At 35.2% G+C, this 24654-nt stretch overlaps 1 protein-coding gene across 2 annotated transcripts in view; it reads left to right on the top strand.

Annotated features, from left to right (window-relative positions):
- LOC106173073 (kynurenine/alpha-aminoadipate aminotransferase, mitochondrial) overlaps window positions 1-24654 on the top strand; it is a 64125-nt gene that overhangs the window by 2965 nt on the left and 36506 nt on the right. For both annotated transcript variants that reach the window (XM_087008523.1, XM_087008524.1), the window contains exons 6-14: window positions 311-385; window positions 734-943; window positions 1297-1362; window positions 1838-1920; window positions 5181-5277; window positions 5566-5627; window positions 6055-6119; window positions 6827-6933; window positions 7384-7485. In XM_087008523.1, the coding sequence (XP_086864649.1) occupies window positions 311-385; window positions 734-943; window positions 1297-1362; window positions 1838-1920; window positions 5181-5277; window positions 5566-5627; window positions 6055-6119; window positions 6827-6933; window positions 7384-7485 (867 nt within the window). The remainder of the gene's footprint in view (window positions 1-310; window positions 386-733; window positions 944-1296; window positions 1363-1837; window positions 1921-5180; window positions 5278-5565; window positions 5628-6054; window positions 6120-6826; window positions 6934-7383; window positions 7486-24654) is intronic.

The following is a 24654-nucleotide window of genomic DNA, read 5'->3' as shown; positions in this document are numbered from 1 at the left end:
TTTGTGGGTTATGTGGGCATCAGTGCTTAAAAATCTGTGGGTAGTGTTAGTAAACGCCTAATCCATTTATAAGGCCTGGGACTGACCCATGTTTCATCCAGTTTTAGAAATGCAGTAGATTTCATTAGAGTGATATCTGATATCTACGTGTTTCTTTTAACATTTTATATGAGTTACGTTTCAGTGGCTTTTACTTCAACATTGTGCTGTATATTAATGGAATAATTTAGAACTGCAAAAAATTTTGCAGGAGACAAAGTAAATGAAAAGAAATAGTTTTATGTTAATAGTTTCTTTATTATTTCTGCAGGCTTTTGATATGTTGATAAAACCAGGTGACAATATTCTTATTGATACACCAACATATGCAGGGACTTTATCAGCAGTAAGTAGCAAACCATTTTTTCTTTTTTTATCTGTCCCAACTTAATTTTCATATTTTGAGTTTATTAAAGTGTTTTTCTCACACTGCCAGCTTGTAAAAGCCAAGAGACATTTAATTTGAGAATACCAATTTAAAGAGTATTATTTTTGTTAAAAATTAAATTATATATTTAACTTTTATTAATTAATTTTTTCATTTATTAGTGTATTTAATTATAGATCAATTTATATTTGAGTCAAAATTTCAAAACTTTTAAATATTAGAGGTAAACTATTTCAATATTTAGCTGTTGATTGAAGAAAAATAATTTTCTTGTTTAAAACTTTAATTTGTTTCCATATTCTCCAGCTACATCCACTAGGCTGCAAGTTCCTAGATGTCCAGACAGACCACTGTGGCATGGTTCCTGATGCCCTGAGAAACAAACTGTCAAAGTGGACCCCTGGAGATTCCAAGAAAGCTGACTCTGACATCCCCAAGGTGCTTTACACCATACCTAATGGCTGTAACCCCACAGGGGCCTCACTGACTGAGAGTAGAAAGAGAGAGATATATAAGGTATGGCAGAAGAAATAGACGAAAGTTGAATGCTGGGAGATGGGGGGGGGGGGGGGGGGGGGCAGGGAGAAAGAGAAAGATGTCACCCTAAGAATATAAAAGAAATTTTAAAAGAATTTTTGAAGTGAACTTGATTTAGCTATGAAATTTAATGTTCAGATTTGTTATTTGATTTAAATTGCATACTTGGGTTGGCTGTACTGATTTAACCATATTTTTCCAGAAAGTTATTTATTATAACAGTTCAAGATATGGCTGTAATTGTATAGAACATTATTTCTGTGAAATAAACTCACTTTTTCTTTCTGCTCAGAGTGAACTATGTTTTTTTTTTTTTATTTTCTCAATTTTAGATAGCTCAAGAATATGATTTGCTTATTATGGAAGATGACCCTTATTATTTTCTACAGTACACTGATGTAAGTATTGATACCAAAAAGTAATCACTGCATATTTTAAAATAAATTTCAACTGAGGGGTATGTATGATACTTCAATGTAAAGTCAAACAATCGAGTAGCATTCTTTGCCCTACATGACTTTATGTTCAGTTTAAGGCAAAATGTTATTCATATCTTTTTGTATAGTAGAATGAAGAGATTATTGCTATCTGGTATCATATCAGGTATCATGTTGATATCAACTTATTTGACCATTTTATAAAATTGTTTGTGATTCCTGTAGGAGCATACTCCTGTGTTTTTCCTGTACAAGTGCACATGTCATTCAGGTTCAGTCCAGCCACACAACGGTAGTTCACCACTTGTGTAGTGCACTGCCTGGATAAATCCAAAGTCCATAAGGGATCAAAAAACCATTTTATTCATTTTTTATAGAGCACAGAAATGACAGAAGTATTCACAGTTTTAAGTACATATAATTTATATATTTGCAGTCTCCCGCTCCAAGCTTTCTTTCAATGGATGTAGATGGCAGGGTTCTGCGCTTTGACTCCTTCTCTAAGATCTTATCTTCAGGGTAAGTAAAAAAAAACGTTCTTTACCCCTGTGATGAAGTTATCATATCCAGTATAAAAATGAAATTGACTTATATAATTGAATTTTTCTTTGGATGGCGTCAAAGTAAGTTAATGAGCTTTCAACCACTGGTTCCATGGTCCTTCTCAAACAAATAACAAATACAGTTAATAGATGCATCTGAGATAATTACTGCATCAACAGATGCCATCAAAGGGACTTCTAGTGATATAATCTAAAAAATATTTCTGAATTAATCAATTTTGTGTCTTATGTTTATCTAGTCCATATTTTTTATCAAAACTGATAGCCTTCAAGTTGGGTTTGTTTCACACCTTGTTCTGCTGCCTGTGTGATGTTGGAAAACAAAAACATAACTTTACTTCTGATCAAAATATTTTATACCTCATCTGCTCTGACAACTGTTGAGCATACCTATAAATGTGTATTCATTAGTTTTGCTTTGCTTGCTATTCCAAATACTGATAAATCTTTATGTTTCCATCTTGCTCAGCCATTGCTAGTTTCCCTGTTTCTGCCAATACTACCACAGTCCTTGGCAAAGTTATGCCATCTTCCTCAGAAGCTATGTACTTAACGAGTGTCCCACGTGGGCTCACCATTACTACCCTGTGGTTCCAGGTATCTGCAATGAAAATGTTTCCAAAATTGTCAAAGCAGACACCACAGGGGCTGTTAAGTTGGCCATCGTCTGCTCCAGGGTGACCCGGGATGCCATATTGAAAAATATTTTGGCCACTAGGTGTCAGGAGGTACACACAGTGGCATGAGTAGTCGGAAACCAGGATGTCATCATTGATTGGGCTTGACGAGCAATAAACTGGAGTAGAGCACATTGGCAGGGAGATTCTGCTCAGAAATGTCCCATTGTGTGGATTGAAAATGAAAATGCTTCTTCTCTTTCTGTCACATACCATGATATTTCCCTGTCGGTTTCTTGTCACAGAATAAGGCACCTGGAATTTCTGCTGGCCAAATCTAGTAACATTCTGTTGCTTAGTCGTGTTGATATTGTGGATGATCTTTTGGCTATAGTTAACCACACATGCATTTCCGTCTTGCAATATAGCAACATCTGTGGGGTCATCAAGTGCAAAACTTGACCTCAAGTGACCTTGTGGTGAAAATATTTTGATTTTCTGGTTTCCGGTACTGGAATCTAGTTTTGTATCAACAATATATAAGTATTGTTCATTTGCGTCCATCCCAGTCAAACAGCATTTCTTGGTGTCATCTGTTAGTTTGGCAATAAAGGAATGAAGAAGGACTGATTTCTCTTTGAATATAGGAAGCTCCATTGAAAGGCAGTGGAAAGATCTATTGCTACAATCATAATCTCCGTGATTTTTTATTCCTTGTTGGTCATTTTGAAGTAGTTTCACCGTCAAAGACTCACATTTTCTTGGGAAGGCTATATTTTTCCAGAGTGGTCGAATATCACCAAAACTGACCCTAGTCCTGCACAATGGACAAGTCATGTTGAGGTCAGGCTTAGAATTTTGGCCATGGGTATTTATGCAAACTAGGCAAAATATATGCTGACAGGGAAGTATCTGTGGATGCCTGTACTCTTCCAAACAGATGCTACAAGTCAGGAGATTGTCTGGGATGATGAGCTCACTGCAAGCGGCCATTTTTTATTTGTTTTGAAACTGTTCAGAAACTAATACTAGTCCTTATTTTTAAATTATTGAACTTTCAGAAAAAACTTGTATTTTGAAACGTTTTGCAAATGCTATTATAATCCTGAAATATTCTGACCTTTTCCATTGATTACCATCATGCTTGCTTAGGCCATTTTCAAATAGTGACTAAATTAATAACTATGTATATGGAATCTTTAGATATCAGTTAACTCTGCAGTTTAAACCATGTGATATCTCCTTTTTTTCCAAATATTGAGCTCTGTGTAGAATGTAATAGCAATAAACCATGGAGACAAGCTCCTCATTATTTGTATATCTCTTGCTATATTATTGATTCCATATGGTCTCTTGTGATTTGCCCTGCCTCCATATGGCTTTCACATCTCTCTGAAAAGATAAAATATCAATTTTACATGGCAAGGGTAAATAAATGGCAACAAATATTGATAAGCACTGTATGTAGGCTATTGACAGACATAATTATATTCAAGTTTCTATATATATCACTTGCTATCGAAACATTCTAAGGAAACTTCTATGGCTAGAGTCCTAAAATTATTTATATAGTTACAACTTTAACATTACAACATGGTAGTAAATGAAAATAGCCAGGCATGCATGTCTGGCTTAAGCGTGATTTGGGGTATTTCTTTTTTGTTGTTAATGCAGTGCAGTATCATGTATTACATATTTAAGAAATATAAAAATTGGTTTACTGTTACGTCATTCCTTGAAAGGAAACCCATGCATAATACATATATTTAGGCCTTTGGGTGCACCTGATGCTACTTTTAATACTGGCATGGTGATATTTATTTCCAAATTATTTCCCAAAAGTAAAATAAAAAATATTATGAAAAGATACTTACAATATCAATCTGAAAGTAGCTCCTTCCTTGTTGATCGTACATAGCACTGCACAATATTTGAGCACGTAAACCAGGCAGTTGATGCATCCTGATCATCCATATGCTAGCTTCCTCTTTCTCTCTTTTTCTCGCTACAGAATATACGATAGTCAATACAGGTAGTAGACGTTTGACCTACAGCATTGAACAGATACACGAGAGAAGGATTACGTAACAGATCAAATGCCAACCTCTGTCACATTTCACAGTCTCGTTCACATTTCAAAGTCTCTGTCACATTTCAAAGTCTCTGTCGTGTTGCCCTACGTAATTTTTTTTGTCTGCCTTTTCTTTATCCTCTGTTTATTCCACAGCTGCAAAACATGACTTGCCCCTATATGTGCATGGTCCTGTATTAATATAGTGTATAACGTGTGGGATGTGGAGTAAATATAGCCTAAAATCTGGCAGATAGAGATAGAAGTGTAAGAGTAAACTACAGTGTTTGTGCAGGCAGCCTCTTGAGCTGGCTGATATCACGCCACGGGTTTAACATTAATCCACTGGCAGGTAGAATTGATTCACTATTGAAACTTTGTCTAACTGGGGATACTATTGCGTCATTCAATCAAAGTGCCTTTTCTTAGATAATATAATTAAATTAATCCATAAAAGAAACTTTAAGGAAGAAACACTTTTTATTTTTATGTTAGTCCTCTTTTTTTTTTTTTTTTTTTTTTTTGTAGCATGAGAGTTGGGTTTGTGACAGGTCCAGCACCACTAATAGAAAGAGTTCAGCTCCATATGCAAGTCTCTGTGCTGCATACAAGTTCCATGGCACAGGTATGGTATTGGTATTGGTATGATCCAGATTTGAACAATATTAGTATTGCCACCATAACACCACTGTTCTCTATTTATTTTTGTGAGAAAATTGTTAATTATGAAATGGAAATTTGAATGTATTTTTTTTTTCATAAGTATACCTAGATTGTATAATGAGAATGATTTTGAAGGATAGAATTTTTTAATATCCATGTTGAACGATTTGAATTTTAATGTTTTTCTTTGTGGGCTTTCAGAAATTTCCTTTTTGAAATACTTTGTTATCTTTCTCTTTCTGTATCTCAGGTAATGTTGTTCAAGCTGTTTGACATGTGGGGGGATGATGGATTTAAAGAACAGGTGAAAAGGTAGGGAATTACGTTTTAAAAAAGTAAAATATTTTCAGAAAGTTTTTTAAATATTTTCTCTTTGTTCCCATTTTCCTTCTGCTCCCTTCAGTGTTTTATTCTCTTTTATATAATTTACTATTTTATCATGATTACACAAAAGACAATGAAAATTCAGTTGACAGAAGGGAACAAGTAATTTCTTCTGCTACCAATACAATTTCCATTATTACAATGATTCAATAAAATATAAGTAGTTTTAGTAAGTAGAAACATTTTTGTGGCTAAAACAAAAAGATAAGGTATCGTTTTTACCAAAGATGCATTCACTTTATTACATTAAACATTAAATCACTTTTGTTAATTTATGCATGAAAAGATTTTAATTGTATGTGAAAAAAATTAAAATTTGGTATTACTCAGGGAGGTCTGCATATTGCCTTTTCAGGGTAAAAACATTTTACAGTCAACAAAAAGACATTATGATTGCTGCAGCAGAAAAATGGCTGACAGGTAACATATTGCTTTAACTAATCAAATATAGATAGTTTTTAAATCCTTAAATCAATTAATTAACATTGTGTGATGTTAGTTTTTAAATCCTTAAATCAGTTAATTAACATTGTGTGATGTATTACTGGCCATAAATTTTGTGGAGTTATAAATGAGGCACACTTAAATGAGGCACACTGTTTTTAATAGCATCAGTTTTCAATTAAGAAATGTCAATGCAGGTACTTCAAAATGGGTTGAACACAATCAGTGTTTGGTGGCTTTTTTTAACACTTAGACTTTTCTTCCAGCATAAGTTTTGAGTGCACTGGAAACTGAATATTGCTACTACCGTTTCTGTGAGGCTCATGATAATGGTGGAAACGTTACTTTCCTGTTAACCCTGAAATTTGGGGTTCATTCCAAACATGGCCTCATTCTAGATATTTGCATTATATTATATTATATTATGCTTTGCCTGTAAGCAAAGTGAGGTTGAGCTGTGTCACTTATGCAATAGGCACCAAAGGGGAATTTGACCTGTGCACTGGGCGTTCACCTGAGCTCAAATTGACATTTAACAGTATTTAAGATTGGCCATAATGCATTTCTTACTGACTCAAATACATTTCATAGAAACATTTGCATGTGTCAGACTGGTACTGTGGTAAGTCTTCTAGAGGTTTTTGTCATATCATGACACTTATGCATGTTGGTTATTTTTTTAGGTTGGGCAGAGTGGCATGCCCCAGTAGCAGGAATGTTTCTATGGATACGGTTGATTGGCATTGAAGACACAAAGTCCCTTATAGAAGAAAAAGCCATGTCTAAAGAAGTATGATTCTAGTATTTTTCAATTGATTCAATTTTATTAAGCAGAAATGAGGTTATTGAGTATTTGTTTCCAAATTCCTGAAGATACATTATTTGCATTGCTGCTAAAAATCCAATTTTGATCACCCACGTCATCTCAATGCAGATGCTATAGTTGTGAATGATAATTCAAATACTACATATGAAGCAGCTTCGGTAATATCACCCCCCTCCCCCCCCCCCACACCCCCCAGGGAGGTGAGATTGATTTGGGATGCAATTTCTCCATGTGGCTAGGTGTAAATTATAAAGCTGTCTTCAGACCAGATCTTTTCCTTCAACATGTAGAAAGCACCGAGATGCAAATTTAGTGAAATCGTTAAGAATAGAATATTAATATTAAAATAATGAAATTGTTGAGAATAGACCATAGATATTAAAATAATGAATGTTGACATGTTTTTTTCCTCAGGTTTTGTTGGCCCCAGGTTATGTATTCTTGTCTGATCCCAATGAGAAAACGTCGTACATAAGGGCCTCGTTTTCTCAAGCAACCCCCGAGCAAATAGACAAGGTAAGAAATTATTTCAGGAAGCTGTTAATTTACTGTTTTGAAATGTGACATTTTATTTCATTCATTGTTCTGATGTATGTTTTTGCATTCCTATCCTCTATTCTTGGACACAAAAGAAATATTGACATGGAAACACACTGCATTGAGATGATTGTGTTGTGAAGAATCCACAACTAACGCAATGAGAATTCTGCACTTTTTATCTCCAACATGTTCAATAAAAATGAACAATCTTCACATGCCATTATAATTCTTATTATCAATATTTAAGGATCCATTACCACTTCATTGTTTCATTTCTTATATCCAATGGAAATTAGCACCAACCCATATTGAAGTAATTATGTTGTTTTTTATCAGTAGAGGCACTATCCAGAATTAATGAAAATTGTTCTTTTTTAACAGATGTAAAACCTAGAGATAGTAGTATGCTGATATCAGTTTTAGATTTAATTCAGGTCTGCATTCTTCTATAGTGTTCCACATACTAGATTTCTGCTCCCATATCTTTTGAATGAATAATATACATGTATAAAAGATAGGCATTGCAATGACTGAATTTAGTTATTTTAATCCCATTTTATATTTTGTCTCTCACTGTTTATTGAAAGGAAAAAGGAGTAAAAAAGGCCTTACAGAAGCTGTAAGAAGGTAGCTTATTTTCTTAATGGATTTTTAAAATGACTTCTGGTGAACTTTTTCACTGAAACGATTGACTTCGATATCCCCAGGAGATTTAAATAGGATAATTTTTTTACGGATATGAGGCAGTGAATTGATTTTTGTTTTGACCCCATTTCTCACTTTTAACCCCAGATTGAGAGATAGCTATAAACTTATTATGGCTCACTTGAAAAGCTTTTCTGTATCTACTTTTACAGTTGATTTGTATCTATTGGATGCTTGAGTGCCTTCTGTTTCCCTTTGGGAGTTCAGGCATGAGAGAGAGAGAGAGAGAGAGAGAGAGAGAGAGAGAGAGAGAGAGAGAGAGAGAGAGAGAGAGAGAGAGAGAGAGATGTGAATGCACTTCATAAAAGAAAAAAAAAGGATGGGGTGACAGTGTGTGTCTGTTTAGTGATGAATTTTTTTATGGTGGTCGTGGGGGGGGGTCAGATGCTTCAAAAATTATTAAAATTTTGATCGTCTGATATCTACAACATAACCACATGAGGGTACTGCAGACAAAAAAAAACATCTCGTCTGGTCTTTGCCCCTTACCCAATAAAGGCAAAAAAAAACAAACATTTTTTTGTGAACACTATGAAGAACTTCCCAATCTGCACTACATTTGTATCCAAACTTTTATTAGCAGTTGTGAGGAAGGGGAAAATGTTTTTTTTTGTTTTCCCCTAATTTCTTGATACCGTCTTTCTGTAATGCATGCTGTTTTTTTTTCCTATCGAGAGTGTCCTGTAAGGGCAACCGCACCAAAAATGAGATAAAAAAATAACACCACACATTATACAATTCATTGATCCAGATTTGATCAAAATTTCCGATGAGAGTCGGATGCTGGCATCTTGGAGAGCCCCTTATCTGTGAATAAGCTCTTGGCATGAATGGTATCAGCTCATGTCACTGGAGTTTTATTGACATGTTGTCCCATTGTTAATTTCCTTAAGAATACTCTGATTCATTTACTGGCTATTAAGGTCTGCCAGCGTGCGTGGTACCCTGAAATAACAGATTTAGGGAAGCTATTTTTCAGCTTATTACGCTGTATCACCTTGAGGTCTTTCTTGGAAACTTTCAAGGTGATAAATGGTGTGAAAGATGTATCCTCAGATGCTTATTATTCCTGTCACTTTTTCATCAACACATTAAATGAATAAGAATGTTTTATCATAAGTTGCATATATCTTTGAAATGAAGTTGCATCTTTATACTTTTAACAGGGTTGAGGGTAAAGTCGGGCCATTCTTATGTAAAAACCACTTTCAAAATTAATGGTTGATTTGACCCTTGAGTAATGGTGTATATTTGATGCCAAAGGTTAACTATATTACTGTAACAGCCAGCTTTTAAGTGTTTTCAGCAAGATGCAATTTTGACAAGTTGAATTGATGGGTATGGAGTTGGGAATGGTGTAGTTGTATCGAATTTTCAGAAAAAGCAGACAGAAATTGATTTATTTTCATCTTGCGTTCTGTCATAACTGGTAATTGTCACTATTCTTTTCACTTAAATGAGGAGATATATGAAAAGAAAAGATGTGACACAGTTTAATGATTTGTTTTATTCACTTTTAACCAATTTATTTATTTGTAAAAAAGATTCATTGCAGATTTTGTGTGTGCTATTTATTCTAATAAAGTGACTCTCTCTTTACTTCTCCTCTCTCTCTCTCTCACACACAGACACACACAAAATCCTTGCAGAGCACTTGCTGTTTTTTTTAAGAGTAACTTTGTTCATTAAACTTGTTGTCTTGCCTTATGTCCATCTCCTGTCTTTCCCTTCTCACCCCAACAGTTTCCCTAGTTCACACACAATGTCAGCTATTATTGTGCATTGTGATCAGCTTACTATCTCTAATTCATTTTTTTTTTTTTTGTGCTACTGCTCCGTTTTTCATTCTGTCTATGTGAGACATTTCCGAGAAAGATATTAAATAATTAGTGCCCGGAAAGGCATCATTGGATTCCTGGGGATAACCAATTTACTGGAAACTCTCAGTGCTGTCTTGCTAAGTGTTGTTTTCTTTATTGTTAACAGACTTATCACTGAGCTAGGATATCATCGCAATGGCAGTGTGTGTGTGTGTGTGTGTGTGTGTGTGTGTGTGTGTGTGTGTTAATCTCAAAAGTGAGATCCTTTATTTATTGAATTATTGAAAGTAGAGGGATATTTCTTTTAAGATTTAAAAAAAAAGGTCATTGGTCCTTGATGCTTTCCTGTCTTGATCTTTCTTGTGAAGAGACTTGACATTGTAGGCTGAACACATCAGCGAATGATCTGGCCTTTTGGATCAAAACCGAAATTTAAAAAAAAAGATACTTTTTACTTCATGTACTTATGCAGATGTAATGATTAGTGTTCTGGCTCACAAAATATTTATTGGTATACTGCTGTATGTATCATAGAGCTAAACTGAGGCATTATGTTTCAAGTTTATAATCTTCAGAAATGACATCGTATAAGACAATAAAAAAACATGCTTGTTTCGTTTAAAAAAAGGGGGAATTAAAGTCCTGAATGTCAGCAGTAGTTGTTTGGTTTATATTTATATTGAATCTGAGGGAAATATAAGTACAACTTTGAACAATGTACATGGCACATGTACAGTGTTGGTCAAGCACAGTGTTGGACACATGACATAAACCATAAAGTATATGTCATACACACTGGGTATGCCTTGTATGTTGGGCACATTTCATAAGCAGTGTTGGAATTATATGCCATGAACAACATTGGGTAGAACTAGTGTTTAATGTTAGATTAGTTAGTGCAGTGCAGTGTCAGTACAGTGAACAGAATGCAGGATTAAAGATATCCAAAGCTTCTGCAAGACAGGCAGGTGTTGAAGAATGGGCAGCCCAATGAAAATGCCATTCCATTTGATTAAATGCAAGGGATATGCGATAAAGAGTATTCAATACTTATTAATTTCATGCAATAGGAGAAGCAGTAAGGTTCTTGTCTGTATCCAATGATGCAGATAAGAAAATTAATTGCTGTGATTATTGTTCTGCACCTAATAAAATGTATTCCAGTATAACAAAGTGATATGTTAGATGTGTGTTGGAATTGTATTAATGAGAAACTAATGTATAATCTGCTTTGATGTTGTTTCTCATTTCTTGTAGTCTGTGTTCCACAGAATTTTGTTTTTGTTATTGTAAAAAGTCAAAATACATGATTTTGCTATGCTGACTTTCTTCTTACTGTATTATCTTTACCAGTGCAACCTTTCTACGTCTGAATGACTTGAATAGACGTTTTTACTGACAAACGGACAGATGTCCATTTGTTGACGAATTTGGACTGACAGATATGTGCAGTTAGACAGAGAGATAGACAATCTAAAAGACAGACAAACTATCAAATGTATTAAACTTTAAGGAAGACAGATAGAGAGATCAACAGAAAGATAGACATACAGGGTGTGCAATAGATTTTTCTGATTTTTTTTTTTTTTTTGCATGTATGTGTGAATGTGTGTGTGTCTTAGTGTGTGTGTGTGTGCATGTGTGTGTGTGTGTGTGTGTGTGTGTGTGTGTGTGTTGGATTTGCTTTATGGTACCAATCTGTTGTTTAACTGCTGACAAATAATAATATTTATTTGCCTTTTCTGATGTTGACACTGATAACAGACCTTTGGAGGCCTGTTTTGAGCTGTCATTTTTATATCATCACCATGTGTGTATACACTTAAAACACTATTATTATGATATTAGTGTTTACATGAATAATAGCCACATTCTGTAGGAATATCCAATGTTATAAAAACAAATATTTCAACCTCTTTTCTTATTTTAGCCCCCCAAAATGAGAAGAGATGTAAACTGCAAGTTGGAATGTTTGTAGAATATAATGCTGCACATCTTTCAGAATTTTTTGTCTTGTTTTTTTTTATGAACATAGGTAGTTCTATCTGTACAATTATCAGTAGCAGCCTGAATTACAAAACTTGGAGCTAGGTATATAATAATACTGGTATTGATGGAGCAGTGATTTTTATAATAATACATATTCATGATCAATTGCCATTTCTTTACCATTCATTCTCTAATGATGCTACATAAAATGGTAAAAAAATGAGCTTTTTTGTTTAATGTCTGAAATTTGTTGAAAAAATAAAAAATTAAATGGTCAATATTGAAGTGCAATATAGGCTTTCTCATTCAGTAAAGATCAGGGCATTTTTGTATGTAAAATTGACAAATTGATTTAAACTTCTTTGAAAGTTCTCAAGTTAGTTTTGACTGGAAAATTGATACTGGCTGCAGCACTAAAATTGTGTTTAGCTTCAGATGCATAGTATCTTTTTTAATCATCAGATTAATGATTTATAACAGGGGCAGTGATTATAATGACATTTTGAATCATAAGCCTATTCCCCCATATTATTCATTGCTAAAAAAAGTGCTCAGGTGTCTTAAAGCAATTATTTCTGTTACACAATGACTTTTTTGATGAATCATGGAGCAAGCATCACACAAATTGACAAATCTGGACTACATTAATAGTCCTTTAGCTTGCAGATATCAAACAATGGTATGAATGTGATTTTGATGGATAATTTTTTCTGTTTATTTATATAAGGCTACAATTAAGACTTCCGATTAGTAAATAATGGACGTTTTTTTATTATTATTAGCGATAATATGTTTCTTTTAAATACTATTAGCATCAGATTCACAGTTTATATTTTATATGGTCACCTATTACAAATGAAATTTGCCCATGGAGAATCAAACATTTGTGTTTCATTTGTCAATAATTAGCCTTTTTTCTATAGAAAATGATTTTTCTAAAGACATATGGCAGTAAACAACTGAGGTGGACAAAATTTTAGACATTTTCCAATTGAATGTCTTTGTTTTGTATCTAATTTTTAATGAAAATGTGATTTCTGGATCATTTTTAGATAAGATGGACACTATTTGATTTCCAATCTTTATTAACTGGAAACAATGAAGGCTGAAATGCATACAAACAAACTATTAGTAAACTCAGTAATATAATAAATGGAAAAATATGAAATACACAATAAAGAACTAGATCATGAAATACTGATATATGTAAATAAATGAAAGTCACCTCAGGTATAAAAAGTCCTGCACACCTCCTATCAGGGTGAAGTCCAGTGTCTGAATGATTCACTATATAGGCCTACACAGTGTGCATATAGAGAATGACATGTTCTCCAGGTAAGTACTGATGCAACATAGCCTTTGGCTACATCTAACATCTGACTAAGTACTCTTGGTAAGCAATTACCTTTGAATGAAAACTACAGTATGCTCATTATTCTCTATGCCCCCCCAGTCTTTTAAACATTAAAGACGGTTAAAGTTAGTTTTTATTTAGTCTTACAGATCTGCGTAGTCCTTCATTTGATTCCTTTAGTCCGGGTTTGTTGTGTGGTAAAAGTCTTGTTAACATCCGTGGTGGTTTTGGAAGTGCTTTAGGAGTTTCATGAGATGGTTGTGTTAAAGGTAGTGTTCCTGTTTCTTTACACTTTCCATCAGTTTCATTTGGTCCTATGGGTAGAGTTGTGGTGACAATTTTTTCCGACTCCACTGACTCATATGAATTTTTCAATAAGGTAGATTCTGGTTCTGGTAATTTGCTGAATGTAGGTGTGTCATTGTTGACTGTAGGCTGTTGTATGTAAAATCTGTGCTTTAGGTCATCAATGATAGAGTGACGAGGTAGAGATGACACATATGGAATGAATTTCCTTAAGAATTTTCTATTGCGTAGTGTCACACGTCCAGATCCATCAACTTTCACCAGGTACTGGTCAAACTGTTTTACTTCAGTAATAGTGCCAGTTTTGTCCCATTTATTTGGATGCGGACCAGTCTGATTCTGAATACGAACGTGGTCTCCAATAGCAAGTGGTGGTAGGCGTCTAGTGTGTTCACTCCAGTGATCTGCGAATCTCATATGTCTGTTACGGAGTGCTTCCTCACGTGCTGCTAATGTTGACTTCCATGTAGGATGTGGTTCGTATCGACCTGGTAGTATTGGAATAAAATCCCTTATTGGCCTTCCAAATATACACATTGCAGGGGACAGTTTTGTATCTGGATCAGGTGTATTACGGTACTGTAATATTGCACGCTGCACTGAATTGGTGTTCAACTCACCATTTGGTCCTGTATTGTTCATAAGCAATCGTTTGACTGTTTTGACACCAACTTCAGCGCGACAATTGCTGTGGGGAAATGCTACAGATGATAAACGGTGATGTACACCCCAATCTTCAAGGAATTTGCGTGTTTCAGAAGAAGTGAATTCAGGGCCTCCATCGGAAGCCAATTCCTCTGGGATCCCATAAGTAGAGAATGCACGGCGTAGACTAGTTATTAGTCCTTTAGATCCTCCAGATGCATATTCTACAATTGGCCAGTTGGAGTATCTGTCAACAATGACCAAGTAGTGAGTACCCTTAAACATGAAAAAATCTGCACAGATGCACTGGAAAGGATACTTTGGTGGTATGGGATTGTAGGGTGGCGCAGAAGGTTGTGATGGTGCAATCTGGTGACAATGGTTACAATTTGCACGCACAGCAGTGATGTCCGCAGTTATACCTGGCCAGAATACAGAAGCCTCTGCTCTGGATATCATGGATGAGATGCCTTGGTGAGCAGCGTGAAGTGCAGAAAGTATTTGTTCCCTAAGGCATGGTGGTATAATAATGCGATCCTTGTAAATAATAACACCATCAACACTGTAGATGTGTTCCCTGAATTGGTGGTATTCACGCAATGGAGGTGGCAATTCATGGCGGTGTTTGGGGATTCCTGACTCAATGATTGACAGTAGCTGATTCATATTTTCATCACTTGCTGTAGCCTGCCTAACTTGGTTCCATGTAATTGACTTAATTGTGGAATCAAGGGCATAAATAGCAGAGTCAATCAAATTTTCCTCAATGTCAGTGTAATCATTTACACCATCCATTAGTTTGATGCCTCCTATGAAAGAGTGAAAGATGTCAGCGGAATAAGGTAAGTCATAAGATTCAGCAGTACTAGAAATATCATCTTGAAGCTGCATTTTGGGTGGGTGCTGTTCCCCTGTTGGGTGGCGAGATATTGCATCTGCGGCTTTCTGCTTAGCACCTGGAAGATGAATGATACGGAACCTGTAACGGAGAGTACGTTCCTTGAGGTTCCTGAGACGTGTGTTGGATATGGCATCCAGGGATCTGTCTCCAAAGATTTTGAGAAGTGGCTTATGGTCAACAGCTATCACTAGGTCAGTGCATCCCAGAACAAAGAATCTTGCTTTGTCTAAAGCATAAGCCACGGCTAGTGCTTCCCCTTCCACAGGTGCATATCTGGATTCAGCAGGATGTGTGAATCTACTACCTACAAGGACAATTTTCCATCCCGTTTTGCAGCAAAATGGTTTTGCCACTATACAATTGCAATGTTTCTGGAATAACCAAAATCCTATTCCACTTTTAGACCAATCTGTGGCTAGGCAAGTTGTTTTGTTCTTGTCGTATATCTTGACACCCTCTTCTATTTCATTGATGATTACTTGTTTGGATTCCTGAAAAATTTGATCTAATTCTTCAGTCCATTTGAAAGGCGTGCCAGGTTTGAGTAGCTCACGAAATGGTAACATCCTATTGGCCATGCTGAAGGCATAAGAAACCTGATTTAGGAGACCAAACCAAGAACGTACATCTGTGATGTTTTTAGGTGTTGGGAATTCTGTAATTGCCTGCAGGTATTTAGGACAAGGTTTTACACTGTCCATTGTTATTGTGAATCCAGCAAAATCCACCTGGTCTGCAGCAAATACAAATTTATCAATGTTGAAAGTTATCCCATTTTTTCCACATATATCCAACCATTCAACAGCTTGCCAAAAGCTTTCTTCAATAGAATTTGCCCATAGTAGAGTATCATCTACACATTTAGTTTTTCTGGGAATGTTGGAAACAATATCATCATAACGGTGGGTGTAGGCATCACCAGAAGCGATATATCCTTGAGGAGCAACGCAATACCGATAGCGCCCCCATGGTGTTATGAATGTGGTGAGATGTCTGTCATCTTCATGAAGTGGGACGCTGTGATAGCCGTTCCATGCATCAAAGACTGTCTTCTTTTTACCTTGTGGAACAGATCTTGCTTGATGAAACGGTGATTGAGTATGATGTGTTTCACGTTTAGCATGGGCATTTAATGCTTGAAGATCAACAGTTCTGCGAAGTTTGCCATTCTTCTTTGCACAAACGACCATCCTATGGCACCATGTAACTGGTTCTCCTAGTGGAACGGGTTCAATAACACCTAGTTTTACATCTTGGTCTAAGCCAGCCTTGACTTGGTCTTGCCAGTGTAGTGGTACTGGTAAAGGGGTATGGTATGCTTTGGGTTCTGCTTCAGAGTCCACCATTAGTCTCATAGGGGATCCATTCATCATTGTGAGTGGCTGGTGGGTACACATGTTAAAAGAGCTGGATCTGTAATAGTCAATAAGCCATTGCTGAAGCCGCTGACGGTTTTCTTCTGTTGCTGGATAAGGAATAGATGTTGGACGTGAAGGCGGAGGTTGGCGTTTTGGGCATTCACAATCGGCATTTGTTTCATATCTTTTTGTATCACCGGCTGTTTGACAAGCATCTCCAACTTGAGGGAAGTCAATGGAAATGAGACCGAGGTCAATGCATGCTTCTCTGCTGAGGAATATTCTGTCTGAATTGTCTGTGATGTAGACGATCTGTCTCGTTGTGTGGTGTTTTCCAAGCTTGTCTTCACCCGAGAATCGTAATATTACAGCACCCAGAATGTTAATTCCTTTGTTATTTGCTGCATGCATTTTCATTTTAACTGGAATGAGATCCTTTTCAGTTAACTGAAGGGGTTGGATTGCTTTAATACCAGCAAGACAGCTTTGACATCCAGTGTCAGCCATTACATTGAGCATCGTAGATGTAGTTGGAAGGTCTACATTGAAGCCAAGATCAGAATAATCTTGAGAGGATACAGTGGCTTGTAATGATATATATGGTTGAGGTCTTGATTTACTTTTGATCCACTTGTCATTCAGCTGATTATATAGGTGGTGATCTAATGCAATGGCATTTGCAGCTCGGTCGTGGTCCAATTCACCTATTGTACATAGCGTAAAAAATGACTCATTGCTATGCTCCATAAAAGCAGATTCCCCATGATTAGTTACTGACTGTGTTTTGGTATTGGATGAAGATGGGGGACCAAGCTTGGGTTTGTTCTTGTTGCGACACATGTGGTCGAAGTGGTGACTGCGTTCACAGTGTTTGCAGATATGGTTGTATGCTGGGCACATTTTCTGACGTGTGCGAAATGGTGCTTTAATACCATGGCCTTTTTCCCCACAGTAACTGCATATCTCAGCTCTATCAGACTTTGCATACCTTTGAGCGCGTCTGTACGAGCTAGTGGCATGGGCACCTTCGGAAGCATTTAATGTCGCTGATGAACGTTTCCCAGATTCTTTAGATTCAATAAATCTGAACACATCTTCAAGGTCCATGTTCTGGTTCATATTTCCAAGCAGGTCTAGCTGGATTTCATTATCGGCTATGCCACGACTTAAAATGTCCCTTAATATGCAATCTGTGTAATCTACATCTGTTTCACAGTTAGGGCATTTAAGTGTAAATTTACAAATGCTAGCTTGACCTTTGATTCTTGCCCCAAACTGACGAATTGGTTCTTCTCTGTCCTGCCGCATCTCATGTAGAATGACTCGGGCAACCATGGGATTTTCTTCACGTACTGCCAGTCTCTTGATAGCAGATAGTACCTCTTCTTCACTTTTGTTTGTAAGAGTTCCACCAGCTGAGCGGGTGATATTTTTCCTAAGAGTTTCATCACAGCATTCCAGTAATTGTATTACACGATCTTGGCCAGTAATTTTGGTTGCTATGGTATATTCTTTCCACCTTGTCAGAAAGTAAGTCCAATCTTCACTAGTACCAGCTGTAGATATTGTGGGGCGACGAATCTTGTCAGTTTTGACCTTTGTAGATGACTGAGAGGAAGTGGCATTATGGCTTTGTGCATGTATTGTCAATAGTGTGTTGACAATGGTATCTGCCACATCTTCTGTCTCATAAGTGCAGTCTGGGAATGGGCACTTTACAACTGGCATGCTGGCCTGTAGGATGGACTGTTTACCGGTAGACTATGGTTATACCTGAGCCTTCATAGATAAGATGGACACTATTTGATTTCCAATCTTTATTAACTGGAAACAATGAAGGCTGAAATGCATACAAACAAACTATTAGTAAACTCAGTAATATAATAAATGGAAAAATATGAAATACACAATAAAGAACTAGATCATGAAATACTGATATATGTAAATAAATGAAAGTCACCTCAGGTATAAAAAGTCCTGCACACCTCCTATCAGGGTGAAGTCCAGTGTCTGAATGATTCACTATATAGGCCTACACAGTGTGCATATAGAGAATGACATGTTCTCCAGGTAAGTACTGATGCAACATAGCCTTTGGCTACATCTAACATCTGACTAAGTACTCTTGGTAAGCAATTACCTTTGAATGAAAACTACAGTATGCTCATTATTCTCTAATTTTCTCTGCAGCCACTGCCGAGGACACATTGTTACATCCCATAATAATAAAATTAATGACAGCATATAAACTGATATATTAATGTATAACCATAGTAAACAATGATTAGATAATTTCTGATGAGGTTCTGTCTGAAAACAGAAAAAAATCATTGACAAATATACAGTGTCATTATGAATTATGACATGAAGTCTTTTCTTGCCACAGATTCCTCCTCACCATGGTAACTAAAAATTAGCCTGCTGTCAGAATAACCTTTTTTAGGGAAGTTGACTTTTGCAAAATGTTAATACATCTGCTGCTGAGTTGACTATTTCTATCATTTAGTAAATTGTCTGCTTTAGCAGGCTCAATGAGGCCTTTTTAAAGTAGTACAGAGTAGTGTGTGAATGGCTTTTTATGGAAATAAATTTTACTTAGATATTCTATTTTACTGACCAAGGGGCATTTAACCCTGGCATTTTCCATTATCAGTTTTCCCGTAAATGTTTTTGATAGTAGTAGTATGCTGTTAGCTCTGGTGTTCATTTCAATCCACTATCAGATAAAAACACCCTTTGATTGACCAACGGTTTTTAATCTCTATCGATAATAAAGACTTATTCCTCTTGGAATGAATTATTCTGAAAATTTTGGTACTAAATTGGTAGCTTTAGGGTTGTTTTAGATTGATAACCTCCCCCTCCTCTCTCTCTCTCTCTCTCTCTCTCTCTCTCTCTCTCTCTCTCTCTCTCTCTTCTGGGTAACCATTAGACATTGTAAAAAAATCATTAAGGCAGGATTCAAAAGGAAGGATAATGCTGAATATGCAGTATAGATTGAAGCACTTTTCCTAATGGAATTTTGTTCCTTGCTTCGCCTAAAAACTGCACATCTTTTAATGTTTTTTATCTCTGTAGCATGGATGTGAAATTCTTTCTGCTTTGCGAAGGCCTTTTATGAGACCATGGTGTCCTAAAGGTCATTTTCATGAAAAAAGTGTTATGCTGTTATATCCAGGCAGTGATTATCAGCTTCATTAAAGAAAATTTTGTCTTAATGATTATTAAATTATCTTTTTGGTCATTTAATCATTGATATCATGAAAGGTTATCTTCTAAAAACAAAATAGGAAAAATTTTTTCAGACAGCATAAACATTGACAAAATGATTAATAATGTCACTTTATGTATACAGAGTTCACAGCATGGTTTAAAATAATCAACTTTCAATTGATTGCAGTCAGGGTTTAATTTATTACAATCAAGATTTAGTTGATTACAATGGAATATTATTTATTATATATCAAGATTTAGCCAGTTCTGTCCTCTAAAATCACTTCAGCTTTGCCATGGTGATAAAGAATTTACAGTTGAAAAGATGCACACCCAACCACCAGGGGTATAATTACCTTTTATTGACCACAAGACCATTTGGTCTCAAGATAATCCAGACGTCATGGTGTGTTGGTACCGCTGAACAGCACATTCACATAGCTGGACCCTTTCTTAATTCCCCTGCCTTTTACATTTTTATGATAAAGAGGGTTTCATTTATGTATCATAATGATTGCTCAAAACAGACAGATAGATACTGGGGTAGCGCTAACACTCATCAATTTAGCCAAATGCTAAAACTGACTTAAATTGGCTAAAGAAAAATGGCTTGATTTGGTTTGTTTTAGTCAAATTATAACCATTTGGATAACAAATTGACAAAAAAGTGGTGATTTGGCTAAACGAAAAAAATTACTAGCGCTACCCCAGAGATAGATAGATAGATAGATAGATAGACTAGTATAAACTGAATAAACTGTAAACATACTTTCTATAGCTGAGTAGAAAACTTGTATTGAAGAAAGAAATGCTTTTTAAAGATACCTTAAGGGAGTTTTTTTTTCTTTTTTTGCGTGATATGTTGGCTGTCAAAGTTACCAGTCAAATCTAATTTAGACATGGTGTATATACAAAGGTGCCAAGTGTCGACATCCTCGGGGGGTAATTTTCCGAACTCTGACGTCATTGCTGTTGTATCTGCTGATGATTGTAAGCCATCTTACAAAATTTGATTAACACAAGATATAGAACTTCTTGTTATCCTCAAAACTTTTCAGCTTTTTGTTTGGTTTTGCATAATTCGCATTATGTTTGATTTCCACTGTTGCTTCTTCAAGATACCCATTCAATATTAATAACTGTACTAATTCCTGATCATATTTAATTAAGAAACATGGCCAAAAGCATTACAAATAGCTCCCTGTCATCAGCATCGCAACCTTAAATTCATTATCCCTAGGCAAATTACAGATGAAACTGGGTTCAGTGTCATGCAAGAAACATGTCAGCCATGTGGGCATTGCTTTTGTATACTATTGTAATCTGCCACCAAATTGTTAAAAAAGATGAGATCATTGTGCTTGCCTTGTTTAGTAACATCTCAGAACATTGCCAGAAGTTGTAGTATTACACTTTGCAGGCTGTGTGCTCTTAGACATTGCCCTTGAATCTATTAGTTCTTGGTAAAACTGCAAATGGGTTTTGGTGCATGGACACACGTTTCATGTCAATCATGGATTGCTGTCGTGTGCTTTTAGAATCCCTAAGATGAGTACGGATTTTTATGATATGTGATGTGGCTTCATCTTCCATATTGCAAAATTAAGTAAATAGTTGAAGAAAAACAAGTGGATTAAGTAAGCAAATAGATAAATAAGTAAATGGATAAGCAAATATATCAGATGGTGGACATGATGAGGGCAGTTGATTGTGATTGGATCTGTGTTATTTTGTTCAACTGCGCAGCAGTCTAGCAGGCTTATTGGTCTTTGATTTATAATCTCATACTCTGTCAGTAACGCCTAAGTCTATTGAGTCTTGGTGTAGACGCCACAAGTTTCTCACATTTTTGGAAAAATAGCCTATATGTAAATATCGAGAGACCAGTGTAAGCTGGCTGAGACCTCACAACTTGCTGGCAGTCTATAGTGCAGTCCTCTTGACAGTTTATACGATCAGAACGTGAGATTGAAATCACTAATTCATAGCTCAAAGTCATAAACATCAATTATTGTTTATGAGACTCAGATTTGAAATTTTGATGATATTGAATATTATAGTTATCTTTTGTCTGATGTACATTGTGTTTTCTGCCTGAGACATTTTTCTTCATTTTAATATATTTAATTTAATATTACACAAAGTTTGAATTTCAAAAAGATCATTTAAACAATGACATTGAATTCTACCTTTTGATAAAAATGCAGTTGAAAATATAGATTATATTCTCAAATATATATTTTTTATCCTAGACAACCACTTTTTCATGTGATATAAAAACTTTTGTGAAATGAGTTTCCTGACAAGCAGATAAAGAGACTATCAATATATTGATTCAGTTTTGGGAAAGCAAAAGCTTTTGTTGATATTTTATTTGTAACAGTGAAGTCTGCGAATTGAAAGAGATGGACAAGACTTGTGCAACTTTATAGTCCTTGATTATTGATCATTTTTGTTTAATCAGTGTTTCGTTAATGAAAAGGAACATAAATTGTTTACCAGAATGTAAATATATTGAATTATAGTTGTAGCCAGTTAATTTTTATCATTAGTTATTTTTCAACTGGACATTGACGATAGTTTTGGGAGAATGTGTCTTTGAAACATTCAAAACCATGCACACGAGGATGGGATTGAGCTAGAATAAGTTACTTACTTGATGAAATAGGAAATGGAGTTTCCTAAAACAAATGCAAGTAATATATCCAAAGGATTGTTTTGTCTGATCTTGCAGTTTTAAGGAGATATTTGTTGTTGAAGCACTCAGCATACATGCCATAAGTGCTGTAATATCTAACAGCATAAAGCTAAAAACTAAGTATAAAGTTTCAAAACAAAAAGGGTTGAATTTCAGAAGGACTGTGTATGGTACATTGTAAGATGAAAAAAGGCAAAAAGCCTTTCACAAATTAGATTTTTGTGTTCACTTCAATGCTAATTATTGTGTGAGTTTGGGTTTTATGAGGAGAATGGATGGCAGTTAACCTCTCAGATGATCAAAATGTTCAGAAAGTAACTGCAAATGACTAGTAATTATAATTTTATTCATTTTCTACCCCAGAAAGTACCATTCTCCCTTAATGCATATGCTTCAAGTAATACTAGCAGAAAGATATTATATATTTATACCTCTGTAACCTGAGTCTTTCAGTCTGTAGTGTACACTGCAAACTAACATGCAGTTTACTTTCAACCAAACATACAAACATAATTAACCATGACTTCTTTCTTGACCAGTTGTAAATCATTTATAAATGCACTATAAATTATGCAAATATATGTTGAATTTGGAATCAGAGGTATATTTCAAATGCTCTGATTTAAGCGTTCTATCTTTGTCATTCTGTTCTGGGGTGTCTGAACATGTGGTATAGCTACAGGGGACTTCACTTGCTTTTGCAACTTTGCTTCCTACTGTTTTGTTCCTCAAAAATTTCAAACCTCACTTTTGCAAAGTTAATAATTCAACCTCTATAGTATTTTTGCTCGCAAAAAGAAATACTAACTCCCAACATAAACTCAAATTATAGAATAATACATTTATTGAATTGAAAATAAAATTAATCATTTCCTGGGAAATGTAACTAAACAAAATTGATTTTTTTTTTCAAAATTGAGATGTTACAGTCATAGACTTGGCCAGCACCAGCTATGAATAATTGATTTGTTTGATGATGTTTCAGCTATATCATGGGCCATTTGCTGCACATGATCTTTGTTGACTTGCCTTGATTTATGAGAATTATTTGCTGGGTATTGATTTAGTGTTATGATTGTCACTTATTATTGCATTCTAGTAAGATTAAGTTCATTATGGGTTTGCATTTAACTCATGAACTTATAAAATTCTATGCATCTTTTGATTAAAAAGTAACTGAATGTAACAGTTTTTTATGTTCATAACATTTATAATATTCATGCAAAAAATGTAAACTGTGAGTTTTCAGGTTTCAGTTTTGCAACAAAATTGTAAAATCGATTCAGTCAATTAGAAAACAATTGTATCACATCTTATCAGCTAAATGGGCTTAGTTGTTAAACCTTACCAGTATCGAGTACATGTTCACAGTGACTGTCACATTTTTAGTGTTTTTAAGATTTACAATTTTTTTTTCTTAAGAAGTTGTCAGGTCCAAGTTTTGAATAGTTCATTGTACTCACATTGACTTTTTATCCCACAATGTATTGTTCCAATAATAAACTTACTCCTTCAGATAGTATAGGATGTTTGTGCATTAGCCCATCAGGCCATCAGAAAACTGACAATAAATGTGGCTTGATTAAGCCATCAGAAACTGGCATTTAATGTTTCTGGTATAAAGAACTGTCAATGAAAACATGTAATTTATAGGATTGATTGTGGGTGTTCAGCATTGTATTGATTATAAGTGTCACATTTGTACCCATTTGCACAGTTTTTTTTTTCAATAATAATCATTCATCCCCCAAACTTTCTTAGTTAATGAATGGGGTTATGATGACTTTATGAATATCTGAATAGTTTGTTGCCAACCTTCATAAATTTTGTTACAATAACAGAATTATTCTGACAGGATTCCACATCGCTTTTTGACACATTGGGTTTGATTAGAAAGCTGATGTCTAGTGCTTGTATTTTGTAATGTGACTGTTTTGAAATTGTGCAGTGCCTTTTTTATTTATAAAAACATTAATTTTGTCTCTGAAAGGTCCAATAGAAAAACCTTGAAGTTTCTAACTTGCAATTATCCCTTCTTTCCAAAACGAAAAAAATGGGAAAAATCAATATACTGGATAATAAATGTTCAAGTACCAAGTATATTGCCAGATTGTTACTGTGACATATTAAATGGATCGCTTTCTCCAATAAAGTGT

This window comes from Lingula anatina, chromosome 3, assembly GCF_051362555.1.
Source record: "Lingula anatina isolate TDL-2025a chromosome 3, LinAna3.0, whole genome shotgun sequence".
NCBI lineage: Eukaryota > Metazoa > Brachiopoda > Lingulata > Lingulida > Lingulidae > Lingula > Lingula anatina.
The sequence above is the reverse complement of the archived record's forward strand: the minus strand, read 5'-3'. Positions and strand labels throughout refer to the sequence as shown.